Below are 21,911 nucleotides of genomic sequence, written 5' to 3' on the forward strand. Positions count from 1 at the left end.
AATATAACGTGAGCTGCTGTCTTAACCCAGCTCTGCTGGTTTCTCTCTCCACAGTCTGGCATGGGGTTCTTTCACCTGCTGCATGGCGGCCTCCGTTACTACCTTGAACTCTTACACTAAGACTGTCATTGAGTTCAGACACAAGCGCAAAATCTTTGAGCAGGGCTTTCGAGAAGAGCAGAACTTCCTAGACCAGGAAGCCATCAAGTACTTCAGAGAAAGGTCAGTGCAGTCAGTTGCTCGATCAGTGGAGGTTGTCACGGACTCTGCTAGTCGCAGAAAATCCAGGCTCTCACCGATTTCAGCACATGTGGGCGAAGTCTCTGAGATACTTGGAGAAGATGTGTGTTAAAGACAAATACAAAAGATCCTCCTTGATTTGTTTTTTCTTAAATTTTGTGATGTCCCAGTGCCTGCCTTTTCCTATATACTCACACAAGACTGACAAGTCCCTACAGTGTGCATCCGATTCATAGGAACTCATAAGAAGCTATGCTGCCAATACAAGCTGATTTTCCCTCTCTGGAAAGGTAAAATTGTGGGGAAACAAATGTTACAGCCATCTTTTCTCAGCATGTGTAATAGGCACCTCCCAATAATCCTAACAGCTGCTGAGACATCTTCCAGCCACTTTGGAGTTGCTATCTTCCATAGCCACAGGCCTACAACTCATGCTAGGCTCCTCCACACAACTCATCCTCCTGAGCTTCTCCACACAAGCACAGCACATACATTATTTTGCACTGCAGAAACATCCACACAGTGCCACCCACGCTGCTGCCAGGGCCTTAGACAGGCTCTAAGTCCTGCCTGAGCCTTGAAGGCCCAGATGCTCCTTCACTCTGCCCATCACCACACGCTACTCACCTGCCGCACTGCTGACCCCTTGCACTCTTAGCTGGCCCAGGTGGCTGTGCTGGGATACTTGCTGCCCTTATTCTTTTATGATAAGTTTAAGGCTTTGCTTAGAATTGCATAATGTGAAGAACACACAAATATTGACCTCACACAGCAGGGAAGGTGTGATGCACTCCACAGGGGTACCTTCACGGAATGAGGAGCTGATAAGTACAGAGAATCCTCACCAAAAGCCTATTGTTGGAAGTTACATAGAGATATTTCGGGGTCAGAGAACATAAGGAGGATTCGTTCTTGTTCTTCTGACCAACGTGGCAGTTTCTCAGTGGTAGAAAAGAGTGGTTGGGAAGCTCTGGGGAGACAGAAAATTTGAAATGATCAGACATTTCAGTAGTGAAGTGAGGAGCTCCCCTGAGCAGGAAGAACTAAAGAACTTCCATGCTTGTTACTTTGCTTTGGTTCCCCAACCTAAACTAATAGTCCCTATTCTTACAGTTATTCCTTAGCCAACTTCCAAGTTTTCACTCTACGTTTCAGACAGTCTGGAAGGATGAGCGAAATGATTCAAACCACCATGATTTTCCTAATTTTGCATTTAGAGGTTGACACTGAATTTAAAAAAATTCTGTGTGTGAGAAAAAACCCTCAAACACAGTGAAGAGAAAGCGGTCAGCATGTGCCTCAGGAGAAACCAACACACAGTGAGGGAAAACACTCAGCCAAGGGAAAACAGTCAGACAAATTACTGAAGTGAGAATTGCAGATGAGAGACCAGCAGAATTGTAAATAACATGTTGAGTTCTATCGGGAAATGCTAAGGAAACTTGATAAAGTACCCATGCCGCCCTTTCTGGAACAGTAAACAGCGCAAAACATTAATGGCATAGAGGACTGTAACCCCCTTTATCTCACATATGCATTGTGTGGTTTGCTTTTGATTCCTCGTGCATTCACCACGTTACACAGCCCCCTCTCCTTTCAGTCTGAGAGGGCTTCACCCCAACACACCAGATGAACAGGTGAAGGGCCCCAAAGAAAGACAACAAACCAAACACAGCATTGAGGGGTTTTCAGGTCTCTTGGAAGGAAGGTTTGAACTCAACCTAGGGAACTAGCCGGCTATTTAACACACACATGCCCAAGGCGAGTGACAAGCCCCTCCTCGGCCATACAAAGCAATGTGTTTTTAAACTCTTCTTTCATACGTTTCATTCAAAACCAGCTCCATACAAGGCAACACGCATACAGAACAGCCTGTTCCCTGTGACTGCTCTGCATACTGGTCAGAGCCACCCTGACCAGTGTACAGAGACAACGCTGTCTCTACCACTTGCTTTATGACTGGGCTGGATGTTTTGTTCTGTCCTTCCAGTTTCCGTGCTTGTTTTGAATTTGTGTGAACAGTGCACTTATCTGTCACATCCTCCAAGCCCTTCCACACGCACTTGGCAAACACAGCTCGAGCATGTGGTGTTCCCAAACTTCATGATTATGACTTTCTTTTTTTATATCACATTATTTTAATTGTTGTATCTGAATACATAATAAGAAGCCCAGAGAGAGTGTTACCATGGGATCAATTTAGAGATTTAAACTGTGCAGCATGACTTTTTTTTTTTTTTTTTTTTAAGTTACCATACGCATGATCACCTTCACTACTGTGACCAGGGAATCCTCTGGGACTGCTGGGCGTCCAGGGGTCATCAATTGGCAACACAGTGTCCGTACGTGCTGTGGGTGCCAACAGTCCCAGCAAGCACACAACTTCCCCTTGCTCCCATCTTCCTTTGCACAAACAGCAAATAACTTCAATTCTCTTCCCTTCCTATGCTTATATATACCCAGGGATACTTCACATTCCTTCCTACTCCTACACCTCCATATTCCTTTTCATATCTCATAAATAAAACCCTGCAGCCTTTCTTCCTTCCAGGTATTTTGCACATTTTGCTACCCTCTTTGCATGTTCCTTTGCCTCAGTACACATCCAGCACCCACTGTACGCACGCATCTAGCCTCTGTGTTGAATAAACTTTGTGCAATGGGCAGTTTTCTAAAAGCAATATATTTCTAGTGAAAGTTAAAGCTTTATCATCATTCCCAATAGCTGCAGTTTATCTTCTGGGAGACAGGGAAGAAAAGAGTTAGCCGCATTTTAACTCAGAAAAGTTTTTTGTTGGAATATTCTTCTACAGGTCCCTGTTCCCAGAGAAGAAATTTACTTTATGAAAAATACTGACAGTAAAATAAAAACTGCTAATATTGCAAGTACTATGTCAAACATAATATTATTGTATTTCACTTAATTTTAATCGCATGTAACTGCACATAACAACAGAAGATTTACTAGAAATGTATTAGATGAAAGACCTGAAATGTTCCCTTGAGAGCTCCCAGTTCAACCAGTGTGCACCATGTTCACCACCCAGTGCAGGAGATGCAGGGGATGAGCCACATCAACGCCTGGCATCTTGTCCTGACCTGAGTTTCTCCATCAGCTCAGCCCATCCCCTCCCCTAGCACGTCTGCATTACTGCTGCTCGTTAACTTCGGTCTCCGCATCCTAAGAACTGCCTCAGTGGTGCAGAACATAGGAAAGACATTTAGAATTACATAAATATCTGTGTACACCCCAAATGCTGCTCCACTGCCTGGTTTGACTCCACCTTAAGCACATACAGTTATCCAGCCCTAAGTCCACACGTAAGCACAAGCAAGTTGCAAACAGACAGCTTACAGAGAGGCAGCCAAATTCTCTTGACTCCCTGTGACCACAAAGACACAGACTTTGTCTCTCAATAGCTAAGCATCTCGCTATTTCTCTCACTGGGAAAATATTTAAATGGCTGCTAAAAAAAAATATCAAAGATTGATGGTGTTATATTCAACAATCATTTCATTCTGAGGCCTGGGATACTTTGAAAAGTCCAGACAAAATAGACTGTAGTTCACACCATAAAATCAAAAGATATTATATCTCTTCAGACATAAAAGCTATGATAGCCCTCAGAGTAACTGGAAGCAGAAAAAGTAAATGATACAAGATTGGAGGTGTTATTCATGCATTAAGTGTTCTATAACATTGTCAGTAGAATTATCTGCAATGTGTCAGCTTTCACTCTTTGTCCTGTTATTGGCTGTTCTCCCTTTTTCTCTGGTTTTTCTTTTAACTGAATATTTGTCTATAACTTTTGCTCACCTTTTTCAGTTGTTTAGTTTATTAGGTGTCAGCTCATAATAGGTTATCTCTCTTCCTTCCCTCTCAATTTCTCCTTCTCCATTTCACATGAATAGCCTTGCCCCATATGATCTCGAGCATGGTCCATTGTCTAAGGGTTCACCCCAGCCAGCAGGGAAGGAACCTCCACATCTGCTTCCTTTGCTATGAGGCTCCTTCCAGATAAGTCAAAGGGACAAGAATTCTTTGTTCTCACCTATATAGTCTGATAAGCTGATTGTGACAGTCAGCTGAAGGGATGTCGGCGTGCTAGGACCGTCTCCTCTTCCACTGCCCAGCTATCTGGCTTCTGCAGTGCCCTGCAGCGTAGGTAGCAGTTCCAGGGCTGCCACCCCTTTGCCACTGCCGGCTGCCACGAGATGCAGCTGCTGCAGAGTGGGGTCACACCATGCCATCCCACACTTTCCTCCCCACCCTGCACAAGTGTACCCGTAAGGCCCCAAGCAGGGGTCTGGGGTAACCTCTCCAGTGCAGCACTCACTACAGTGCACTCGGACTACCACATCTTCAGCTTTCTCAATGTAACATCTAATAGATGTGCAATCATCTAGTTTGGGGGTTCTAAAAAGACAGTGAGAGGAAGGCAAGATGGAAATCAGCAGTAGATGCAGCAGTTTTAGCAGCTTTGTCCAAATGGCTGTGTAATAATTAGGACACGTTCATAAGAACTGTGAATTTTGGACCAATTGGCTACACCAACATTACTGTCGCACCCATTCAGGCAAGGGACAGTGCAGCTAGGTGATTCACACTGAATGTCTGTCCCAAATTTGTCCGCGGTTTCTTGCCTTCCTTTTTTTATATATTAAAAAAAAAACCCTTTCAACTGTTCCCCACCACCTTTCCCTGCTCCCAGAACTCTGGTGGACTTTGCTTTCAGGTAAAGAAGGAAAACTTTCCTCTCTGCTTCTTTGGTATGCTGGGGAAAGGCAGAAAGCATTAGTGGGGCAGATGGAGACCCTGGGGTGACAGCCACAGCTGCCGGAACAGGGATGATTGTAGCTACAGGGAGGAAGGTCTGGGGCAAGGGAACATAGAGGCTTGGGGTGACAGTACGTGAGGATTGAAGCCAGGGGTCAGGGACAGGGGCCCTGGAAGGGTGCCAGTCAAATCCAGGTGAGCTCCTCGTGGAGACCTAGTCATCACCTTGAGCAGGGAATAACAAGTTAGTGAAGCGGTATGAGGAAACTGGCATTACCCATCACCCTCTTTTACTGCTGATGAGAGGAGAAAGAGCAGCAGCTTTTGGAAACGCACCCATATGTGGTCAGGCTGCGTGAGGCGGGGGTGGTGCACCCCTCTGGGACTGGGGCCGCTGCAGACGGGGGGCTAGCCCACCCAGCCTGGTGGGAAGGGGGACCCCAGAGCTCAGCACAGGGCTGTCCCCAGCCTGCCAACCCACCTTTTGCTCCCTGGGAAGCAAATCTCACTTACTAGGTGCTGTCAAACCATACAAATTTAGCAAGAAAGTCTGGAAGATGCAGCCTTCCCCGTGCACTCAGCCCCGCGCAGCGTTTGCCAGCTCGCGGTGCCCACCCACGCCCGCTGTGGCATGGCAGCCGCTCCACAGCAGCCCCCTTCCCCATGGGGCCCTTGCTCTGGTCTGCAAAACCAACCCAACGTCAGGCAGATGCTACCGGGGACATGCTAGAGTGAACAGAGTTCAAACTGCCGTTGATACTAGTGCAGACAAAAATGTCTCTGCAGGGATGGAAAATGTCAGTTTGAAGTGCTAGGAGCAGTCTGAAACAGACGGCAGGTCCAAGGCTGTTGCAGAGATAATAAATCAGGACTACTCCCAACATAGTGAGAATCAGAACTTCTCAAATCATCATTCACATATGCTTTTTTTTTTTTTTTTTTTTTTTGCTTTTCTGTACCTTTCTGTAATATAGCTTACTCACAGCTTGCTTTCTCTAACTCCATTGTACTCATTTAAGGTGTTGTGCAGATCATACCAATGCTTTCCAAAGACATGCTAAACTTTTGCTCCAGTTTCCTCTTTAGCCCCCTAGATATCTGAACAGATTTTAAGCTACTGACCTACCATAACTCCCGTTTACAGAGTCAGTATCTTTTTGTAGGGACATCAGTAAGAATTTCCAATCTGACTATCCACCTTTCATTAGCACACAGGGATGACTATAACGTTCTGCCTTGGATTTATTCTGTACTTTATTCTGCAACACAGGAAGGTTTATCTGCAGAGCCGTTCCTTCCGGAAAATTACACGGACTGGCACTTAAATGGTGTAGCACTAGCAATACACCCACTTCCAACACACACGTACTGTACAATGCTGTTAGTCCCTGACACTTAGATGCATCCTGAAGAGTGAAAGAGTGGGAGAGACGCAGCCCTGAGCCCCTCATTTCTATCCCCCACGGCCTCTTTACATGAGCTTTCCCCTGAGAGGGGCAAAGCCAATGGAACCAAGTCCTTCCTGAGACCGTTACGAGCTTCGTAATGGGCCTGGCTGGCTATAGATGGAGGAGCCCAGGTATGTTGTGCTCATGTTGATTCTGACCCTTCCATTCCTGTATGTTTGGGAGCAGCCTTTGTTTCTGTTAAAGGTGCTACTTCTATATTCTCTTTTCCAGGACTGAGGAGGAGAGGGCTGAGGCTGGGGACCTGAGGTTACAGTGCCTCCATAGCTGCTCCCCAAATAGTAAGTGACCATGGCTCAAATATGTCCGATACACAATGGCTTGTACCATCCCCATGCTGGCTCCTTGGGGTTAAGAATAAGGCTTGGAGTAGGAAGCTATGGAAATAGAGGTTTGTAACTTTGCCAGACAGCGTTGCCCAAATGATAATCAACTAGCATACGAACAGTGCAAAATTCTCCAAGATTCAATTTAGGATGTGCACATACCCTATAATTTTATGTTATCTCAAGAAGCTGTGACTTCATAGTAGTTTAAAAATATGCTCTAATTTACACCTGTATAACTTTCATTATCACTACCTTTTTTCATCTATATTTATCATCAATTCATGATGATGCATGCTATTGAATATAAAAATGATTGAAAGCAGCTTTGGTAGACAATAACTTTAGTGTAATTAATGCCATTTCTTGCACTTACTCAGAAAATTGCTATGCTTTTATTCAGCGTTTGCAAAAATTCTTACTTTAAGCTATGGGAATCAGTGGTTCAATGTACGGAGCACTATTGGAGCATGGCTCCTGCCCTGCTCTGAATACTACACTTTTCCTTTACTCTCCAGGAAAGATGTGGGCAGTTTCATGCATCTATTTCCTTGCAGAGAAAGCAAGCGATCCTTCATTCAGCAGGAGGGAGGCTTGGGAAAGTGACTTGCTGACTCTGCACTATGAAAATTTGGAAACCTCATAGCACTTTGCTGCTTCAGTCTTGCTGAGATGCACGTCTCAGCCACATACGCATGGAAGCTTGGTGTCCGTAACCCTAACAATTGAGGGTCCTGCTCCCTCATCAGACCTGCTGGAACAGCTCTGCAGTCCCATGTCACTGCAAGTGGTCTCCCCACAGGCAGAACAGGGCTAGCACTGCTCTCCAGCTTGGCTTGGCATCAGCTCACTTGGTAACTCCTGCTCCTTGAAAATGCCATGTCAGTTACGGACCTTTCGGAAAGCAGATCCACATCCTTCATTTTCACGGGCCTGGAAATGTCTATTAGTACAAAACGGATCTGGGTCATATTTCCCAAGAAAATTCCCCACTTGCCAAGCTACTGGCTTGTGCTGAAATATGCTCATTTCATTACAAAGACTGTCCAAAGGTCTTTGTTTCAAAGAATGAATAACAATTCTTGACATTAGGTGTTCCAAGGAATAGAAACAAGGGTCTATTGGTCCTTTGCCCAGCTCTGCCTCAGTACTTCAAGTTCAAGGACACCCAGCTTACCTCCACAGGTGAGCCGATAGCGCTGCAAAAGCAAACTGCAAATGAGAACTCCGCTATCAGGTTAAAGAACAGTGGCCATTCTTCAATATTACATCAGTTTCAGCTTCACACCAGCTACCTATCGTAAAAAAATCAGATCAATATTTATGAAGTGACATGAGTGAAGTTCTGCTCTCAGTTCACACTAGGTATGAATCCAACCTAAGCTTTAGAATCTTCATTATTTGTGCTTGTTAGGGAGGAAAATACATTCGTTACTGCTGCTCAGGATGGCACAAAGCCTCACAACCTTCAGATGAAAGTCTTCCTGGAACAAGCCCCATAACTGGCCTGTACCTGAGCAGAGGATCCTCCTTAATGTTGTTTTTAGCTTCCTGCACTCCCACTCTTTGTCGCATTACCCATGCAACGGGCTCATGGCCAGCAGAGAAGCGTTAGTGGCAGGAGAATGACATGAGAAGTGCTTTGCTAAAAGTCAGAGCAGCCACAAAGGTTACACTGGCCCTTTGGCTATCCAGGGGCCTGCTGGGATGGAAGAGGAGGGCACAGCACCTAGAGCAGACCAAGACCTCACCATTGCTTGGCCAACACACCACCTGCATTGCACTAGCAGGGTAAATGCCAGCAGATCGTTCTGAGCTCTCCTTGAACACTTCACACGGCAGTGGTCCTGTACCAGCAGGACACAAGGAGGTATCACCAGAAGTTATTCATCTGTTCACTTCAACCAGCATTTCGTTCCCTAGAGGACTTGTCTGCTGCCCTCAGAAAAGCTCTGAGGCTCTTCTGGTTTGAACCAAAGAGCATATAAGGAATATTCACTCATTCTCAGCCATCACGTCTACAAAGACAAAACAGAGCATCTGGTCCTTGTTGAGAGGCAAGTGTTTGGGGGGAGTGCTCCTATAGAGTGAAAGAGAAAAAACTTTAAATAAAAGAACAAGACTGAGCAGTCATAGAAGACGAACACCAGCTGGCCAGGTGATTTTAGAAGAGAGAATATTAAAGGTTTGTGAGCAGCCCAGGAGGCCTGTGAGAGTGCAGGTAGCAAGAAGGGCCTTATGCCAAGCCAGGACCAGAGCAGGATCTCAGGTTCCTCTGTTGGCGGGAGTAAGCTATCCATTTTGAGAAGTAGCCTTAAATTATGAATTTCATCAGAAGCTTGATTCCAGAGGACCCCTGATCAGGGCAATGCAATATTCAGTCTTGACAATTCTGTATTAAACCATTTAATATCCATCACAAAACTATAATTTTCCTTTAACAGGGTTTAAACCTGCCTGAGCTGGGCTAAGAAGAGCATCAGGAAACTCTAGCTACAAATTGGCATCCTCCAAGCTGCCTTCCTGTGCAAACATATGGCACTGGCCCTTGCACATCTAGTATCCCCAGTCATATTTCATTCATACCAAATTTAGCATTTCCATTGCAAAGCTCTAACTTCATAACAAAGCTCAACCATTCTTAATAGTCTATTTGTTGTCATTTTTGACGTTGGAGATCTCAACTTTTTCCTTCAGATGTGCAGGGCTGGGGGATCTCAATGCACAGCTTGCGCACGGTGGCTACAGGAAAACAACAAGAAGTTTTACACTAGGATTTTTTTTTTTTGCTTGCAGTTATTTATTACCAAGAAAAGCTCACTGTTATTAGGCTTCAGACAGCAACCGTACCTGATTTCAGACATCTGTATGTCCATGCCACTTCCACCCTCTCCTCCAGTCTTCTCCCAGCTCTAGGCATTCATATGGTGAGCTTGCTGCTTAGATCGATGTGCCTGGGACCCACCAGGCGGATGGGAGAGGCATGGGTGATAGCTGTAGAACAAGGGGTAAGAGAGAGGTGAGAGAAACATCACATAGGATGAAGAGGGACAGGTATGGTGGCAAAGCCAAAGAGGGGATGGGCAGCTCAGAAGAGCCAAGAGCTGAGCAGGAAACAGCAGATTCTTACCATCTGTGGCTACAAGACTTGGTTGTTATTTGAGGCAGATAAACCCAGGGTTTGGGACACCAGCTTTTCTTGTAGGACACTGAAAGACTATTCAAAATTAATTCAGCATTAAAAAAATAATAAGGTTTTGGCAGTGTGGGCATTATAGGACGGTCACCTGACAAAGAGGAGGCCTTGAAAAAAAATAATTTTATTCTCATATCATCACCCTGCAGGCATTTCCCCTGGGTCCATCCCACAGCTCTTCTACCATCCTCCCACCCTGGCTGTCTACAGTAAAATTTATGCAACCAGCCCCTCAGTGCTTCACTGTAAAACATATTGTCATTTCTTTCTATTAAGACAAGATCATGAGAAGAACTCTAGACTTAAAACATGGTGAAAATAATTCATAAAAAAAAAAAAAATATCCACTGTTTTTTCTTGGTCACAAGTGTCACAGAAGCAAAGTGGTGCCAGATTTACAGGCAACTTTCAAATGTCTCCAAATTCAGTGCTACAAAAAGCCTACTGCACAAGCTCAGCTGGAGAGGGCAAGGCACAGACGGCAGACAAGGTCACTCTGACAACGGGGAACATGCTTTATATGCTGAGCAGCACAGGGCTGGAAGAAGGCAGACAACAAGGGCTTGACGCATTTGAAGTGTCGCTCAAAGTTGAGTCAAGGTTTCTCCTTGTGGAGGTACCTGACAGCTGCAATCACCTTCCTATTTCATGTCAGCATTGATTGCAACTCCGGGTCTTGCAATTCTTCCTGTAATTTATTCAGTTCATAGTGATTCACTACATAAAAACAGGTGGAAAAACATCCATTCTGATAAAGCACCATGGTTACAGATCTAAGATCCAGCCTTGCTATATTGAAAGCAATGGGAATTTCTTTCCTGTCTTCAGGCAAACCCTTGCCCACTAGAAAACTCCAAAGTTATAGGTCTCAGCTCTGTCCTCATTTACCTCTGCTAAAATCCAAACTGACATTTTGCTTTAAGAAGCTTCATATTGTTTCTTAAGCAACCAGTTCCTCTGCTTCTGAGATAAGCGCGATGATAAAAGTAAGTTCAGGCCCATGTTCAGTGCTGCAGTCAGTGAAAATTAAAGAGTGGAAAAGGAAAGCAAAATAAAGTCATAGTTCATAATATTTTTTTGTTTCCTCTAGTGTACAGGTGAATTGGAAAAGTTTCTTACATAAATTTCAGTGAGATTAGTTACAAAACACATTTTCTGTCACACTTTTAAATTGTATCTTTCAATAAATGTTCCATCTCCTACAGCTAATCCTGGATTTATCCAAAAAAAACCTACCCCAAAACCAAAAAACCCAAACTAAAACAAAAATTCCACCTTCCACAAAAAAGATAACCCTATCCAACACTGCTAAAGATGTGAAATGAAGTATTTGGGATTGTACATGCACCCAAACAGCCTTTCAGTTGCTGTGCATATTATATTTCCCCCCTGGAATGCAAGTAGGGATTGTTGCTCACTTAACGTTCAGATAGTTTTACACTGTAAGATATTTGAGGACAAATATGCATATTTTTAACAAAAAAAGTTTAAACATGCCTTTTTATTTTAGTTGCCTTAAAATGGGGTTTGCTCTTGTCAGAATAAGTTTCCTACACGTTGCTGCAGCAAAAAAGTATTTCCTGAACGTGGGGTTTTGTAGCGAAGACTAAGCAATGCCCGAGATTCAGCTCTGATTTAAATAATTTTAAGTAAATTTGTGTTATTTGAGCCAGAAGATCCCCCTTTTCCACTCCTCCTCTTGGTCCCAGAGCAGCCCATGTGCCAAGAGCCAGCTCTCCCCCGTCGCTGCCCTGGGGCGCGGGGACGTGCTCCTTGGGCCAGAAGCTCTGGCTCCAGGTCCTCGCACCTTTACCAGGTTTGTGAGACTCTCTGGGGAGAAATGAACAATCAGCTTTGCACTTCACCTGTGCCAAATTCCAGCTTTCGGAACACTCCCACAGCACGACCAAACACGCTCTGAGCCATCATTCCCTGCTTTCAGGAGAGACTGAGAAACAGCAGCTCAGTTATCAAAGGCAACATGAGGAGGATGCCCGGGGCCGGACTCCTGCAAAGAAGGGGAAGCAATCCACCTGAGCCAGGGGGCTGCAAGTTACACGATTTTTCCTTTAAAACCTTTTGTATTTACAAGGGACTATCCTGCAACCGGCACTATAAAGTCAGTATGGAAGAGGACAGCCCAGAGGCTCCAGTGGAAGAGAAGGATGGTGAGGTGGGACTCAGAGGCAAGAAAAGTGAAAGGAGAAAGGGAAACTAGAGGGGGAAATAAATTCCTTTCAGAGAAGGCAGCAGACTACTAAAGCACAGAATAACACAGGGTGGAGAGGGCCTCCAGAGGTCTCTGGTCCAGTCCCTTGCCCACTACATGTCCATTGGACCAGGCTGGATCAGGCTGCTGGGTTCCTTGCCCAGCTGAGTACTGAACACCTGCAAAGGTGGATACCCCAGTACCTCTCCAGGCCTCTGTCCCAGTGTTTGAACACCCTCAGGGTGAAAAAGCTTTTCCTTCTATCTAGTTGGCAATTCTTGTCTTCCATCCCTGTTCAGCCAGTTTATGAAGGCAAGGCACTTCTGGGGACGGAGCCTCCCTCTGACACTTGTGCTCTGGTTTTCTCTCCTGCCTTCCATCTAACTAATTTTATGCTTCTTTCTTGGTTCTGTTCTTATACAGTAGCTTTGCTTTCCCAATTATAAAACCTCTAAATTTGATTTAAACCTAATAATTACACTGTGATCTAGTAAAGGCCTTGATTAACCCTATTGAAGCCAATAGATGTGGGGCATGCTTTTTAGGACCTTAAAAATGTGGTATTTAATTGCATCCGACATTGAGAAAGGTGCAGGGAGGTGGAGATGTGAATATGTAGCTAATTCAAACCCCGATACTAACAGGACAGGACTTCACGCGCTAGATCTCATACAACCCATCCCTACCAGGATTCTCTGCTGTCTTCCACCACAAGAGACAGACGAATATACCAGATGCATGAGAAGACTCGGTTGGTCACTGGTACTGCTACAAAAGTTTGTCATGTCCTTTGGCTGTTAGAAATCCTGTATTGTGATCTGCACAGTGGGTATGTTCATGTTCCCCTTCAAGGTCAAGGCACAATCCCAGTCTACAGCGGTACATCTTCCTCTCTTGCCACCAGTCTTGCCAAACTAAGTAAAATTTAGCCATAGAAAGAAAAGCATTGGGATGTCTCCTGCCTGGCAGCAGCCAGGAAAAAAGTACAGGAAACAATACTGAGGAGGAGAAGTCTGGCATCCCACGTGGCTGGCTTTGCCAGCCACCTAAAATAGCTGGTCAGCCCCGTACACAGGCTACAGCTTGGGGGAGGCAGCGGGGAGAAATGTCTTTAACACACTAAGCTGTATAAAAGAAACATCCTATAACGTCACTGCAGGAACAATGATGTCATTCTGTGCTGCCCTTCTGTTTTTATCTTGCCTGTTTATGCATCCCCTGATGGACTGGGTAACCGTGCAGAGCCACCAGAAACCTGAAGCACGTGGGTCCGAGGTGAAGGCACATCTTCACACTTTGCAGAGAAAACCAAGGGCAGGTGCTGTGGCAACCTGCCAGCCAGGTTTTACCCTTTTGCACTTACTGGAATTTGTCAGAGTCAATATGCCAGTAGCTTGCTTCCCTTCCTGTCCTTCCCCCGCACTAAATCCTTGGTTCCCACAGAGCTGTATGGCTTTTGGGAAGGAGAACACTGATGTACCAGTGATTATCACACTGATAATAGCTGAAAAACACTTGGTTAGCAACAGGGAGGAGCTGGTCCTGGACTTACCGTGCCTTATTCTCAAACACTTTGTTCCTGGTCATGAGAAGCCGAGGGTTTTATACAGACATAAGAAGCAAATCAGCCTGTGGGGAAATGCAGTTATGGGAAACAGGCTTAAAATTGTCTTATAAGCCTTTAGCCCAGTCCAGAGGAAAAAGTGTCTGTTTGTCTTTCTTTAGGGCTTCACAACACCCAGCTCTAAATGCCACTAGCACGCAGAGGAACAGGAGTGACCATAACGCTCAGAAAATACCCCCATTCGCTACGCCAAGCTCTTCCAGCGACACATCAAGCAGCTCTTCACTTTCATCAGAACCAACCAGCCAGATCTCCATGGTTCAGGATCAAACCCTGCTGGACATTACCTCCATCACTAGATTGGCCCTAGGAGAATCACCAAACCCTCAACCATTTGAGCAAAGAGATAAAAACGTAGCAATATTGTGTTCCAGCCCACTCGGAGCAAGGACTATTGCAGTACCTTGCCCGGCCAGCCCCAGGCTCAGTCTAACACCCAGCTCAGCCAAGCCACAGCAATACTCTGACTCCTCTCCAGGCAGCCCAGGGATCAATGCAACCTCCTTCTATACCTTTTGTCCTCACACAGCACAAAACGTACAAGCTTCAGCATCAGATCACACACTGACCCCAACCAGGAAAAGCACAAGGCCTCCAGCAACAATGACTCCTGAAGAGAGTTCCCAGTCTCCTGGCTATTCTAAAGCTGGATTAAAGAATACAGGAAAGGGTTTTGAATCAGATCTGGAAGATCCTGATCACGAAAGGTACGTATCCAGACCATACACATGTCTTAGGTCTTCAAATGACTCAACTTTGTATAGGGTCATTAAGAGCCCCTCATAAAAAAAAAAGTTAAGTATCTTTTATGACGTAGATGTTCCCAGCACCTGTTTTGCAGTAACAACCCTGTGCTCCCCACTAAACCCTCTTCTCCAAGAAGCAACATACCGCATTGCCATACATTCATATAGCTCTCCAGACCTGCCATCAGCCCCTCCAGCAGGGCACAGCCATACGGCACCTCCTTGCCTTCCACATGAGAAAGCCCACCTCTCCCTGTGCTAGCGGAGAGAAACTCTGCTGTTCCTGCGAAAGCTGGCAGACCAGAGCTGGGGCCGGAGCGCAGTGACGTGGCTGGTATCTCCCGGCCCGGCCCGCAGGCCCTGCGGTCTGAGCCCCGGCAAGCTGCGCCGATTCCACCCCTCTGAGCCTCTGAACTCCACACTGTGTCTGCCGCTTCTTTCCTTGGCAGGAGATTTGTAACCGCGAAGGAATTCCAAGCCATGGAGAAAGAACTAGAAGATGTAAAAGACGAACTGAAATGCCTGAAGTGGAAGGTGAGACACATTGGCGAGACTGTGCAGCCCCTGGCTGAAGACAGCAAGCGCTACAACGGCTATACCCTGACGGAGCTCAAGGCAATGGTGCAGTTTGAGGATGACCCTTACAAGGCTGCACACAAGATCCTAAACGCGCTCTTCAGTGATGTCTACTTGCTACAGCACTCAGTCACCGAACAGGCCTGCAAGTCCCGGTCTCTGCCCAAGCCCAAAATAGACCCAGAGCTGTACACGGTGTACTGTGACATTCTGAAAAGCATATTCCCTGCAATGAGCAGCCAGACCTTGAGGGAAGAGACCCAACACGTGCAGAAAAGCACTCAGAAAGATGTGCAGTAACACCAGACCCTGCAAGATGTTCTGCAACGTGAGAAGCCTCCGCTGATTTTAGAGGACTGAACTGTGGTAGGTACCGCTGGTTGAGTCCATCCCTTTTAGGTATGAATCATCTGTAACGACATTGGTGAGCTCTGAGCCCTTCATGCCACTTGCCCAATGAGACAGGGTGGGAAGGCATTCTGCATACTCCCTATGTTATAGAAAAAAATTGCCCCCTTAGTGTGTCTTTCAATATATGAACGTTTCCTTGTTTCCAGCAACTACAAATGCTGACAAAAGAATCCAGAGAAGGCAGTGTATGTCCAGGCAAGGGCCTTCTCCCACCCCCAAACAGACCAACCAACCAGCACTTGGGTAGTTTCTATTTTCTAGAGTATATCATTCATTAAATGACATTACTTGTTAGAAAATTGTGCCTGTTCTTCTGTTTTTATTTTTTCCCCTCTAAAAATGCTTTGCACATCTAATCAATCATCTTACCTTGAATACACACTGGGATGAAACCTGGGCATGCAGCAAACCACCCTCCCCTGACCATCTGCATTGCTGAGTTACACGGGAGGAAAACCAGGGCAGAGAGGTCAGCAGCTCCAGCACCCCCGAGCAGGTCTCCATTCCACCTCGCTGGGGGCCAGGACATAAAAGTGTGCAATATGCCCCTAAATCACCAACCCGCTAGTGAAACAGGGAAAGGTCTGTGACCTCCCTCTCTCCCAGCCTCTGACAACTGAGCTGACAGACCAGCAGACACGTGTTACCAGCCGTGCTTTGCCTCCCCGTGACGATGATGCTGGAAGGCTGGCCCTGCTGCTGCGGAGCCTGCCCCCAGGGAAGGAGGCTGCTGGTCATGGAGGACATGGAGGAAAATGGCCCTGGAGCTCCTGCTTCCATGTCTGGGACCCAGCAAAGTGCAATGGATGAGCAACAGTTTGTCCATCAGGTTCTGCTCACAGGGCTGGCCTTGCAGCCTGCTTTCTCTTTATGGTTTCTCTTTGAACAGACCTGGAGGGATGCGCTTGTGCCACTTTGCTTGGTACCAATGGAAGATACTGCTTCCCTACCCTACTGGTTCACCCAGCACCTTTCAGAGAGTCACTGACACTTCTTGGGAACAGTCACTTCCCTGGTCTCAGTGTGACACAGACATCACACCCCAGCACGTGTCCATCCTGCACACTGCTCCGGCTCTCTGCCAGGCCACAGGACAGCAAGAGGAACAGAAAGTAACCTGTGAGCTCAGCCTACCTTTCCCTCTGCCGGGATATAAACCACTTCTTAAGTTTATTCCAAAAAGAACGGGGGGGGGGGGGGGGGGGGGGGGGGGGGGGGGGGGGAGGGGCATAAAATTGAAAAAAATGAGCAGATCATTCCTTGTGTCACCATGGCTCCAGACATCTTCAGAGATGGGAGGGGCAGTCCATTCCAAGGACACACTCTGTACCTTCTCGGCTCTTCTGACATTTGTATGAGCAATCCTACCTGTCTTTCAGCATGATCCATCTATACTGTTCTCTGCTGGGCTTATAAATGCATATTTTTAAGCTCCTTGTTACTAGCAATTTATGTTACTTGCAAGCCAATGTGCAGAGGCACAGCCCTTCACCTGCATGTCCTCTCTGTGCCACACCACAGCCCAGCTCTGCAACCGTGCCCAGCACACCACCGGGCAGCCACGGCAGGACACAGGGTGGGCACAGCATGGCACAGCGCCACAGCAAGGGACAGGGCACAGGACACCTCCCCGCGCAGCCAGCCCCTTCGCCGGCAGGCCGGGGTCGGGGGTGGGATGGATGGAGCGCTGGAGGTGCAGCATCCCCCAGAGCAGATCACGCACTCTGGTGAGCACTGTCAAGGTTCATGACAAATTGTCTGGAAGGTGCTGTGCACCATGGGGGGGATGATAGTGTCTCACACAAGCACTCCCTCCAGCAAGCATTTATATTCTGCTTTCCTGGATCTTTCTGTAGGAAAATGCATCCCTTTGGTTCAGGCGGGTGCAAAGAGGCTGGCCCTCCCCTCACAGCGCTGTAGGTGCTGCCCCAGGCTTGCTTTTCTGTGACAGACCAGACCCCGAGTCACCTGGAGGCCTCTCTTCAGAGCTTTCCATCATCTCCAGTGGACACAGAACTGAGGCATCAGCCATATCAATCCTTGTATGTTGCATCGCCTGCTCTCTCTGCCTGTAACATCGTGACGCAGTTGTTCCTATACGAACAGGCTCTGCGGCATCCCATGTTCATGAGGCTGGACAACATGCTCACATTAGCTCTTTTAGCCTTGTTCTCCTCACGCCTACTGGACCTACCTAACAAGGTCCAGCACAGGTCTATGAGTTGTTTATTACCCTGGCATCATCAAGGCCAGTTCTGTCAGATATTGTCAGTTCCAGGTCCCTTTCAGGTTTCAGTGTCCTCCTCCTGGCTCAGCTGTGGCAGGATTCACCTCTGCCCATTTCAGAGATGTGCATTAGGTCTTTCACTCTGACAGCCCCGGCATTTAGCTGTGCCAGTGGAGCTTCCAGGTTATTTGCACCCAACTAGAGCTGGCCAGTCCTGCCAGATCTTCCACACGTCATTATCAGGTACCTGCAACTTCTGAGTCCTGCAGCCTGTCCCCAGCACCTCGCCACCACAGCAGCCCGTGATCGGCTGCAGGGAACCTGGGGAGAGCAGCAGGGCACAGCCACCGCATCTGTCCTGCACAGGCTGCTCCTTCCTTCTGCTCCTCTGCTGTTTGCACCTCAAAGGCAGCTCTGCCTCTGCGAGGTCAGTTTGGTTTTCAGTTCCTACGTTATCTGCAGCTTTGTGAACATCTCCAGTACTTGAGCCGCCTTCCGTAACGTTAGTACAGGGAGAAAAATCCACTGATTTTCTACTCATTTTCCTGAGCGCTTCCTGCTGTTTGTATTCCTGTGCAATACCATGTCCTTTCATCCTCTTACCAGCCTTAGCTCTCCCTACCAGCTTTGCTTACCTCTTGTTTGCTGGGAAGAGAAACACAATTCTGAAGAGCTCTTCTGTGCCCAGTCTGTTGATTTTTTCTGTGGTCACTCCTAAACACAGCAGGAGAGTGAAGGCTGAACGCCTACACCTGCAGAACGAGCCCCTCTCTGTGGAGGGTAACAAAACCGAGTCAGCATAACAGGCGTAAGCCAGCAGTATCTTAAATACACAGGCCTGAAAGCAATTTTTTTGCTTTCACTTTTAACATCCCGCATTTGCCAGAAATGTGTCGTTACAAGCATTCTCTGCCTTAAGACTTTAGGTCTTGCTGCCTGGTGTTCAGACAGAAAGGCAATTACACAGTGCCATTATTCTGACAGTTAAAAAGATTCAGCCATTGTTCTTCTTGGACAATTCATGCTGATGTGCACCGTGCCGGCATTGCTCCTTAGCCTAAATAAGCCTTCTCTCCAAAATGTTATCACCTTCACTTGTATAGACAGACAGAGAAGGCAATCAGACACCTAGTGAAAAATTAGTCTAAAAATCCATGTTGCATTCCATCTACCCTCCTTTAAACCACAGAACTATTTTTTTCCGCGAACACGTACTTTCAAGTCTGAAGACCCAATACTGAACTAAATTATTTTTTTTTCTTTCCTTTCTGAACCACAGGCATTACATTTGCTATTCTCCAGTCGCACCCAGAGCCAAAGATTCATTAGTATTACACTTATTAAGTAACATGCACTGTCGGTTATGTATTCATCCCTGCATATAACCCGAGGACCTAAGAGCCATGGCACAGGTTGTCTTCCCCTGTGCCATCTCCAGGAGCAGATGTCTAGCCAGAAGTGTGAGGACATGAATACTTTTTCCAGCCTCAGGCGATCTGTAGTTTGTACTGATTGATTGTGTTAAATAAGCAACCTATTAATATTCACCATGCTGCGGCTCGGTAGGCTTCAGTTGGCAGAACAGATCCTACAGCAGATAAGTTATGTTAAACAGAGGGTCCTGATCCATGCTGGTCATAGAACTGCAGAATAATTCAGGCTGGAAAGAGCCTCTGGAGGTCAACTGGCCCAACCCCTCCCATCAGAGAGTATTCTAGTAAAAGACACCAAATAATAAGATCTGTGCTGCAGAAACGAAACCATCGCAGTACAACAAACATCTGACAACTGCCACACACCCACCCCCGCAAAAAAATAAACCACCAAAAGCCAGAAAAAAAAGCCAAACAGAGAGAAGCTGTACAAACAACCTGCGCTGGAACCATTTGCAGATCGGATCCACCATAGGAAAATCTGAAGAGTTATCATCTCCCAAAAGCACAATGCTGGGAGATCATCTAGACAGGAGCTCTCCACAGGCTAATCAGCCTGTAGAAACTTAATTTACATCTGCATTAGTGATAAAGAAGATAAATGGCAAAGTTTCTGTAGCGCTGTTTTGGAGGGCCCTTTACTACGGTTAGATCTACAGGCATTGCCAATTCACTTTCCCGACTTCTCATTAATATCTCTAACGCATAATTGCAGTCAAAATCAGTCACTGAATCACACATTTTATGACCTCGTGCTTACCCCTTTGTACTGTTAATAATAATATCCCTGCATAATGTGAACGCTGTCTGCAAAACAAGTCCACCAGCCCTTCTGGTTTATGACTTAAAATATAGCAGAACCAGTTTTAGGCAACTGTCAGCATCTTTATATTAATTATCAGCATCATCTGCACTGAAATCTGAGCCACAAGGGTTTGGGCAGTACCATTAATTACCATTAATCCCTTCTCCATTCTTCCTACCTGAACGCCTCTTCTCACGACGTGTTCTCCATACGTGTATATATCTAGCTCCTCTTACACACTCCAGTTCTACTTGACTTTATTAATTTTCATGTTAAATCTTAAAATCTTTGTTTCCCAAGGTGAAACTGCCCCAGAGACCCTTTTCTATTTCTTATATCCATATGCTTCTATAGGTGGTTACTTTTCACTATGAGCTAAAGTCCTCCCCTGCGGACCCCTCCTCCCTTGGAGGCTGACAGGCAAACAAGTGCCCCACAAGTCGCCCCCGACCCTTATTCTCAAACCACAAGCACATGACCAAGGTGCAGATCTCCCCAGGGCTTTAATGCTACTCACCCAGGAAAAAGAGTGACACTGGGGGATCCCAAAGGATTTCAGACAGAATACACAAGGACAGAGCATGCCCTGATCCACCCAAGAACAGTGCTAAGAAACACAGACCTTCGCTTCTTGCAGATTTGTTAAGAGTAAGTTTTCTCAGTGCCCCAAAGAGTGATTAAAATACATATCAATGTCTTCTTGGGTCACTGGGTTCTGATCAGATCTCCCATTTTGAGTTAATATTCAGATACGTTAGCATCCCAGAGAGATGAATAATAGGAGCTATTTCATTTCTCTGACAATATTAAACATAATGAAAAGTCTTACTATCATCCCACATCCTTCTCCATGAATTCTGGCCACAGATAGATCCCCTGTTGGTAATGGAAATGTCAGTTTGATTCATCTGTTCACCAACTAATCCTTACCAAACAATTTCCAATATATAGCAAGCCATCCAAAAACATTCCTTTGGAAACGAGCCAGAACCGCCATTCGTTGCAGATTAGTTTTCACCACTGTTTAGGCTTACACCATTTCAGGTAGCTGTGCTACTTACTCTATTTTTAGCAGTGCCTCCAGCAGACCAGGAAAGAAGCAGATCATAAGACTTCTGCTAATCTGCAAATCTGAAATTATAGTTGGGAGATGAAATTTATTATTACACAGCTAGATGACGACAGCAGAGATGACCTTTCTGCAATGCCAGAAGCCTCATCCATGCTGATCTAGGCCTTTAATCAGTGGGGAACAACAGAGATCAGTATATACAGAGGAAAAACTTTTTCCCTATTAGGACAGTCGCGTATTAGAACAGATTGCCCAGAGAGGTTGTGCAGCTTCCATCCCTAGAGGTTTTCCAAGCCAACCTAGGTGAAGCCCTGTGTATCCTGGTGTCCTGATTTTGGCTAGGATAGGGTTCATTTTCTTCCTAGTAGCTGGTGCAGCATTGTGTTTTGGATATAGGATGGGAGTAGTGTTGATAACACGCTGATGTTTTCATTGTTGCTAAAGTAGCGCTTACTCTAAGTCAAGGACTTCTCAGTTTCCCGTGCTCTGCCAGCGAGGAGGGGCACAAGAAGCCGGGCGGGAGCAGGGCCAGGCCAGCTGACCTGAACTGACCAAAGAGCTATTCCATACCACAGACCATCATGCCCAGTATATAAACCGGGGGAGTTGGCTGGGGGCTGCTTGAGGACTGGCCAGGCATTGGTCAGCAGGTGGTGAGCAACTGCATCGTGCATCGCTTGTCTGTCTGTCTTGGGATTTATTCCTCTCTCTCTTTGCCCTTTTCATTATTAACAACTATTTCAATTACTAAACAGTACTTAACTCATGGATTTTACCTTTTTCCAGTTCTCCTTCCCATCACC

At 46.2% G+C, this 21,911-nt stretch overlaps 1 protein-coding gene across 2 annotated transcripts in view; it reads left to right on the forward strand.

Annotated features, from left to right (window-relative positions):
* The window catches only part of GSG1L (GSG1 like), a 59,290-nt gene extending 43,417 nt beyond the window's left edge, over window positions 1-15,873 (forward strand). The window contains exons 5-7 of one of the 2 annotated variants that reach the window (XM_056338187.1): window positions 55-222; window positions 13,940-14,545; window positions 15,034-15,873. In XM_056338187.1, coding sequence (XP_056194162.1) covers window positions 55-222; window positions 13,940-14,545; window positions 15,034-15,460 — 1,201 coding nt within the window. In that variant the 3' untranslated portion in view covers window positions 15,461-15,873. The remainder of the gene's footprint in view (window positions 1-54; window positions 223-13,939; window positions 14,546-15,033) is intronic. The other variant, XM_056338188.1, reaches the window with a different exon arrangement.
* The last annotated feature ends 6,038 nt before the right edge of the window (window positions 15,874-21,911 follow it).

Source organism: Falco biarmicus, chromosome 4 (assembly GCF_023638135.1).
Source record: "Falco biarmicus isolate bFalBia1 chromosome 4, bFalBia1.pri, whole genome shotgun sequence".
NCBI classification, from domain to species: domain Eukaryota; kingdom Metazoa; phylum Chordata; class Aves; order Falconiformes; family Falconidae; genus Falco; species Falco biarmicus.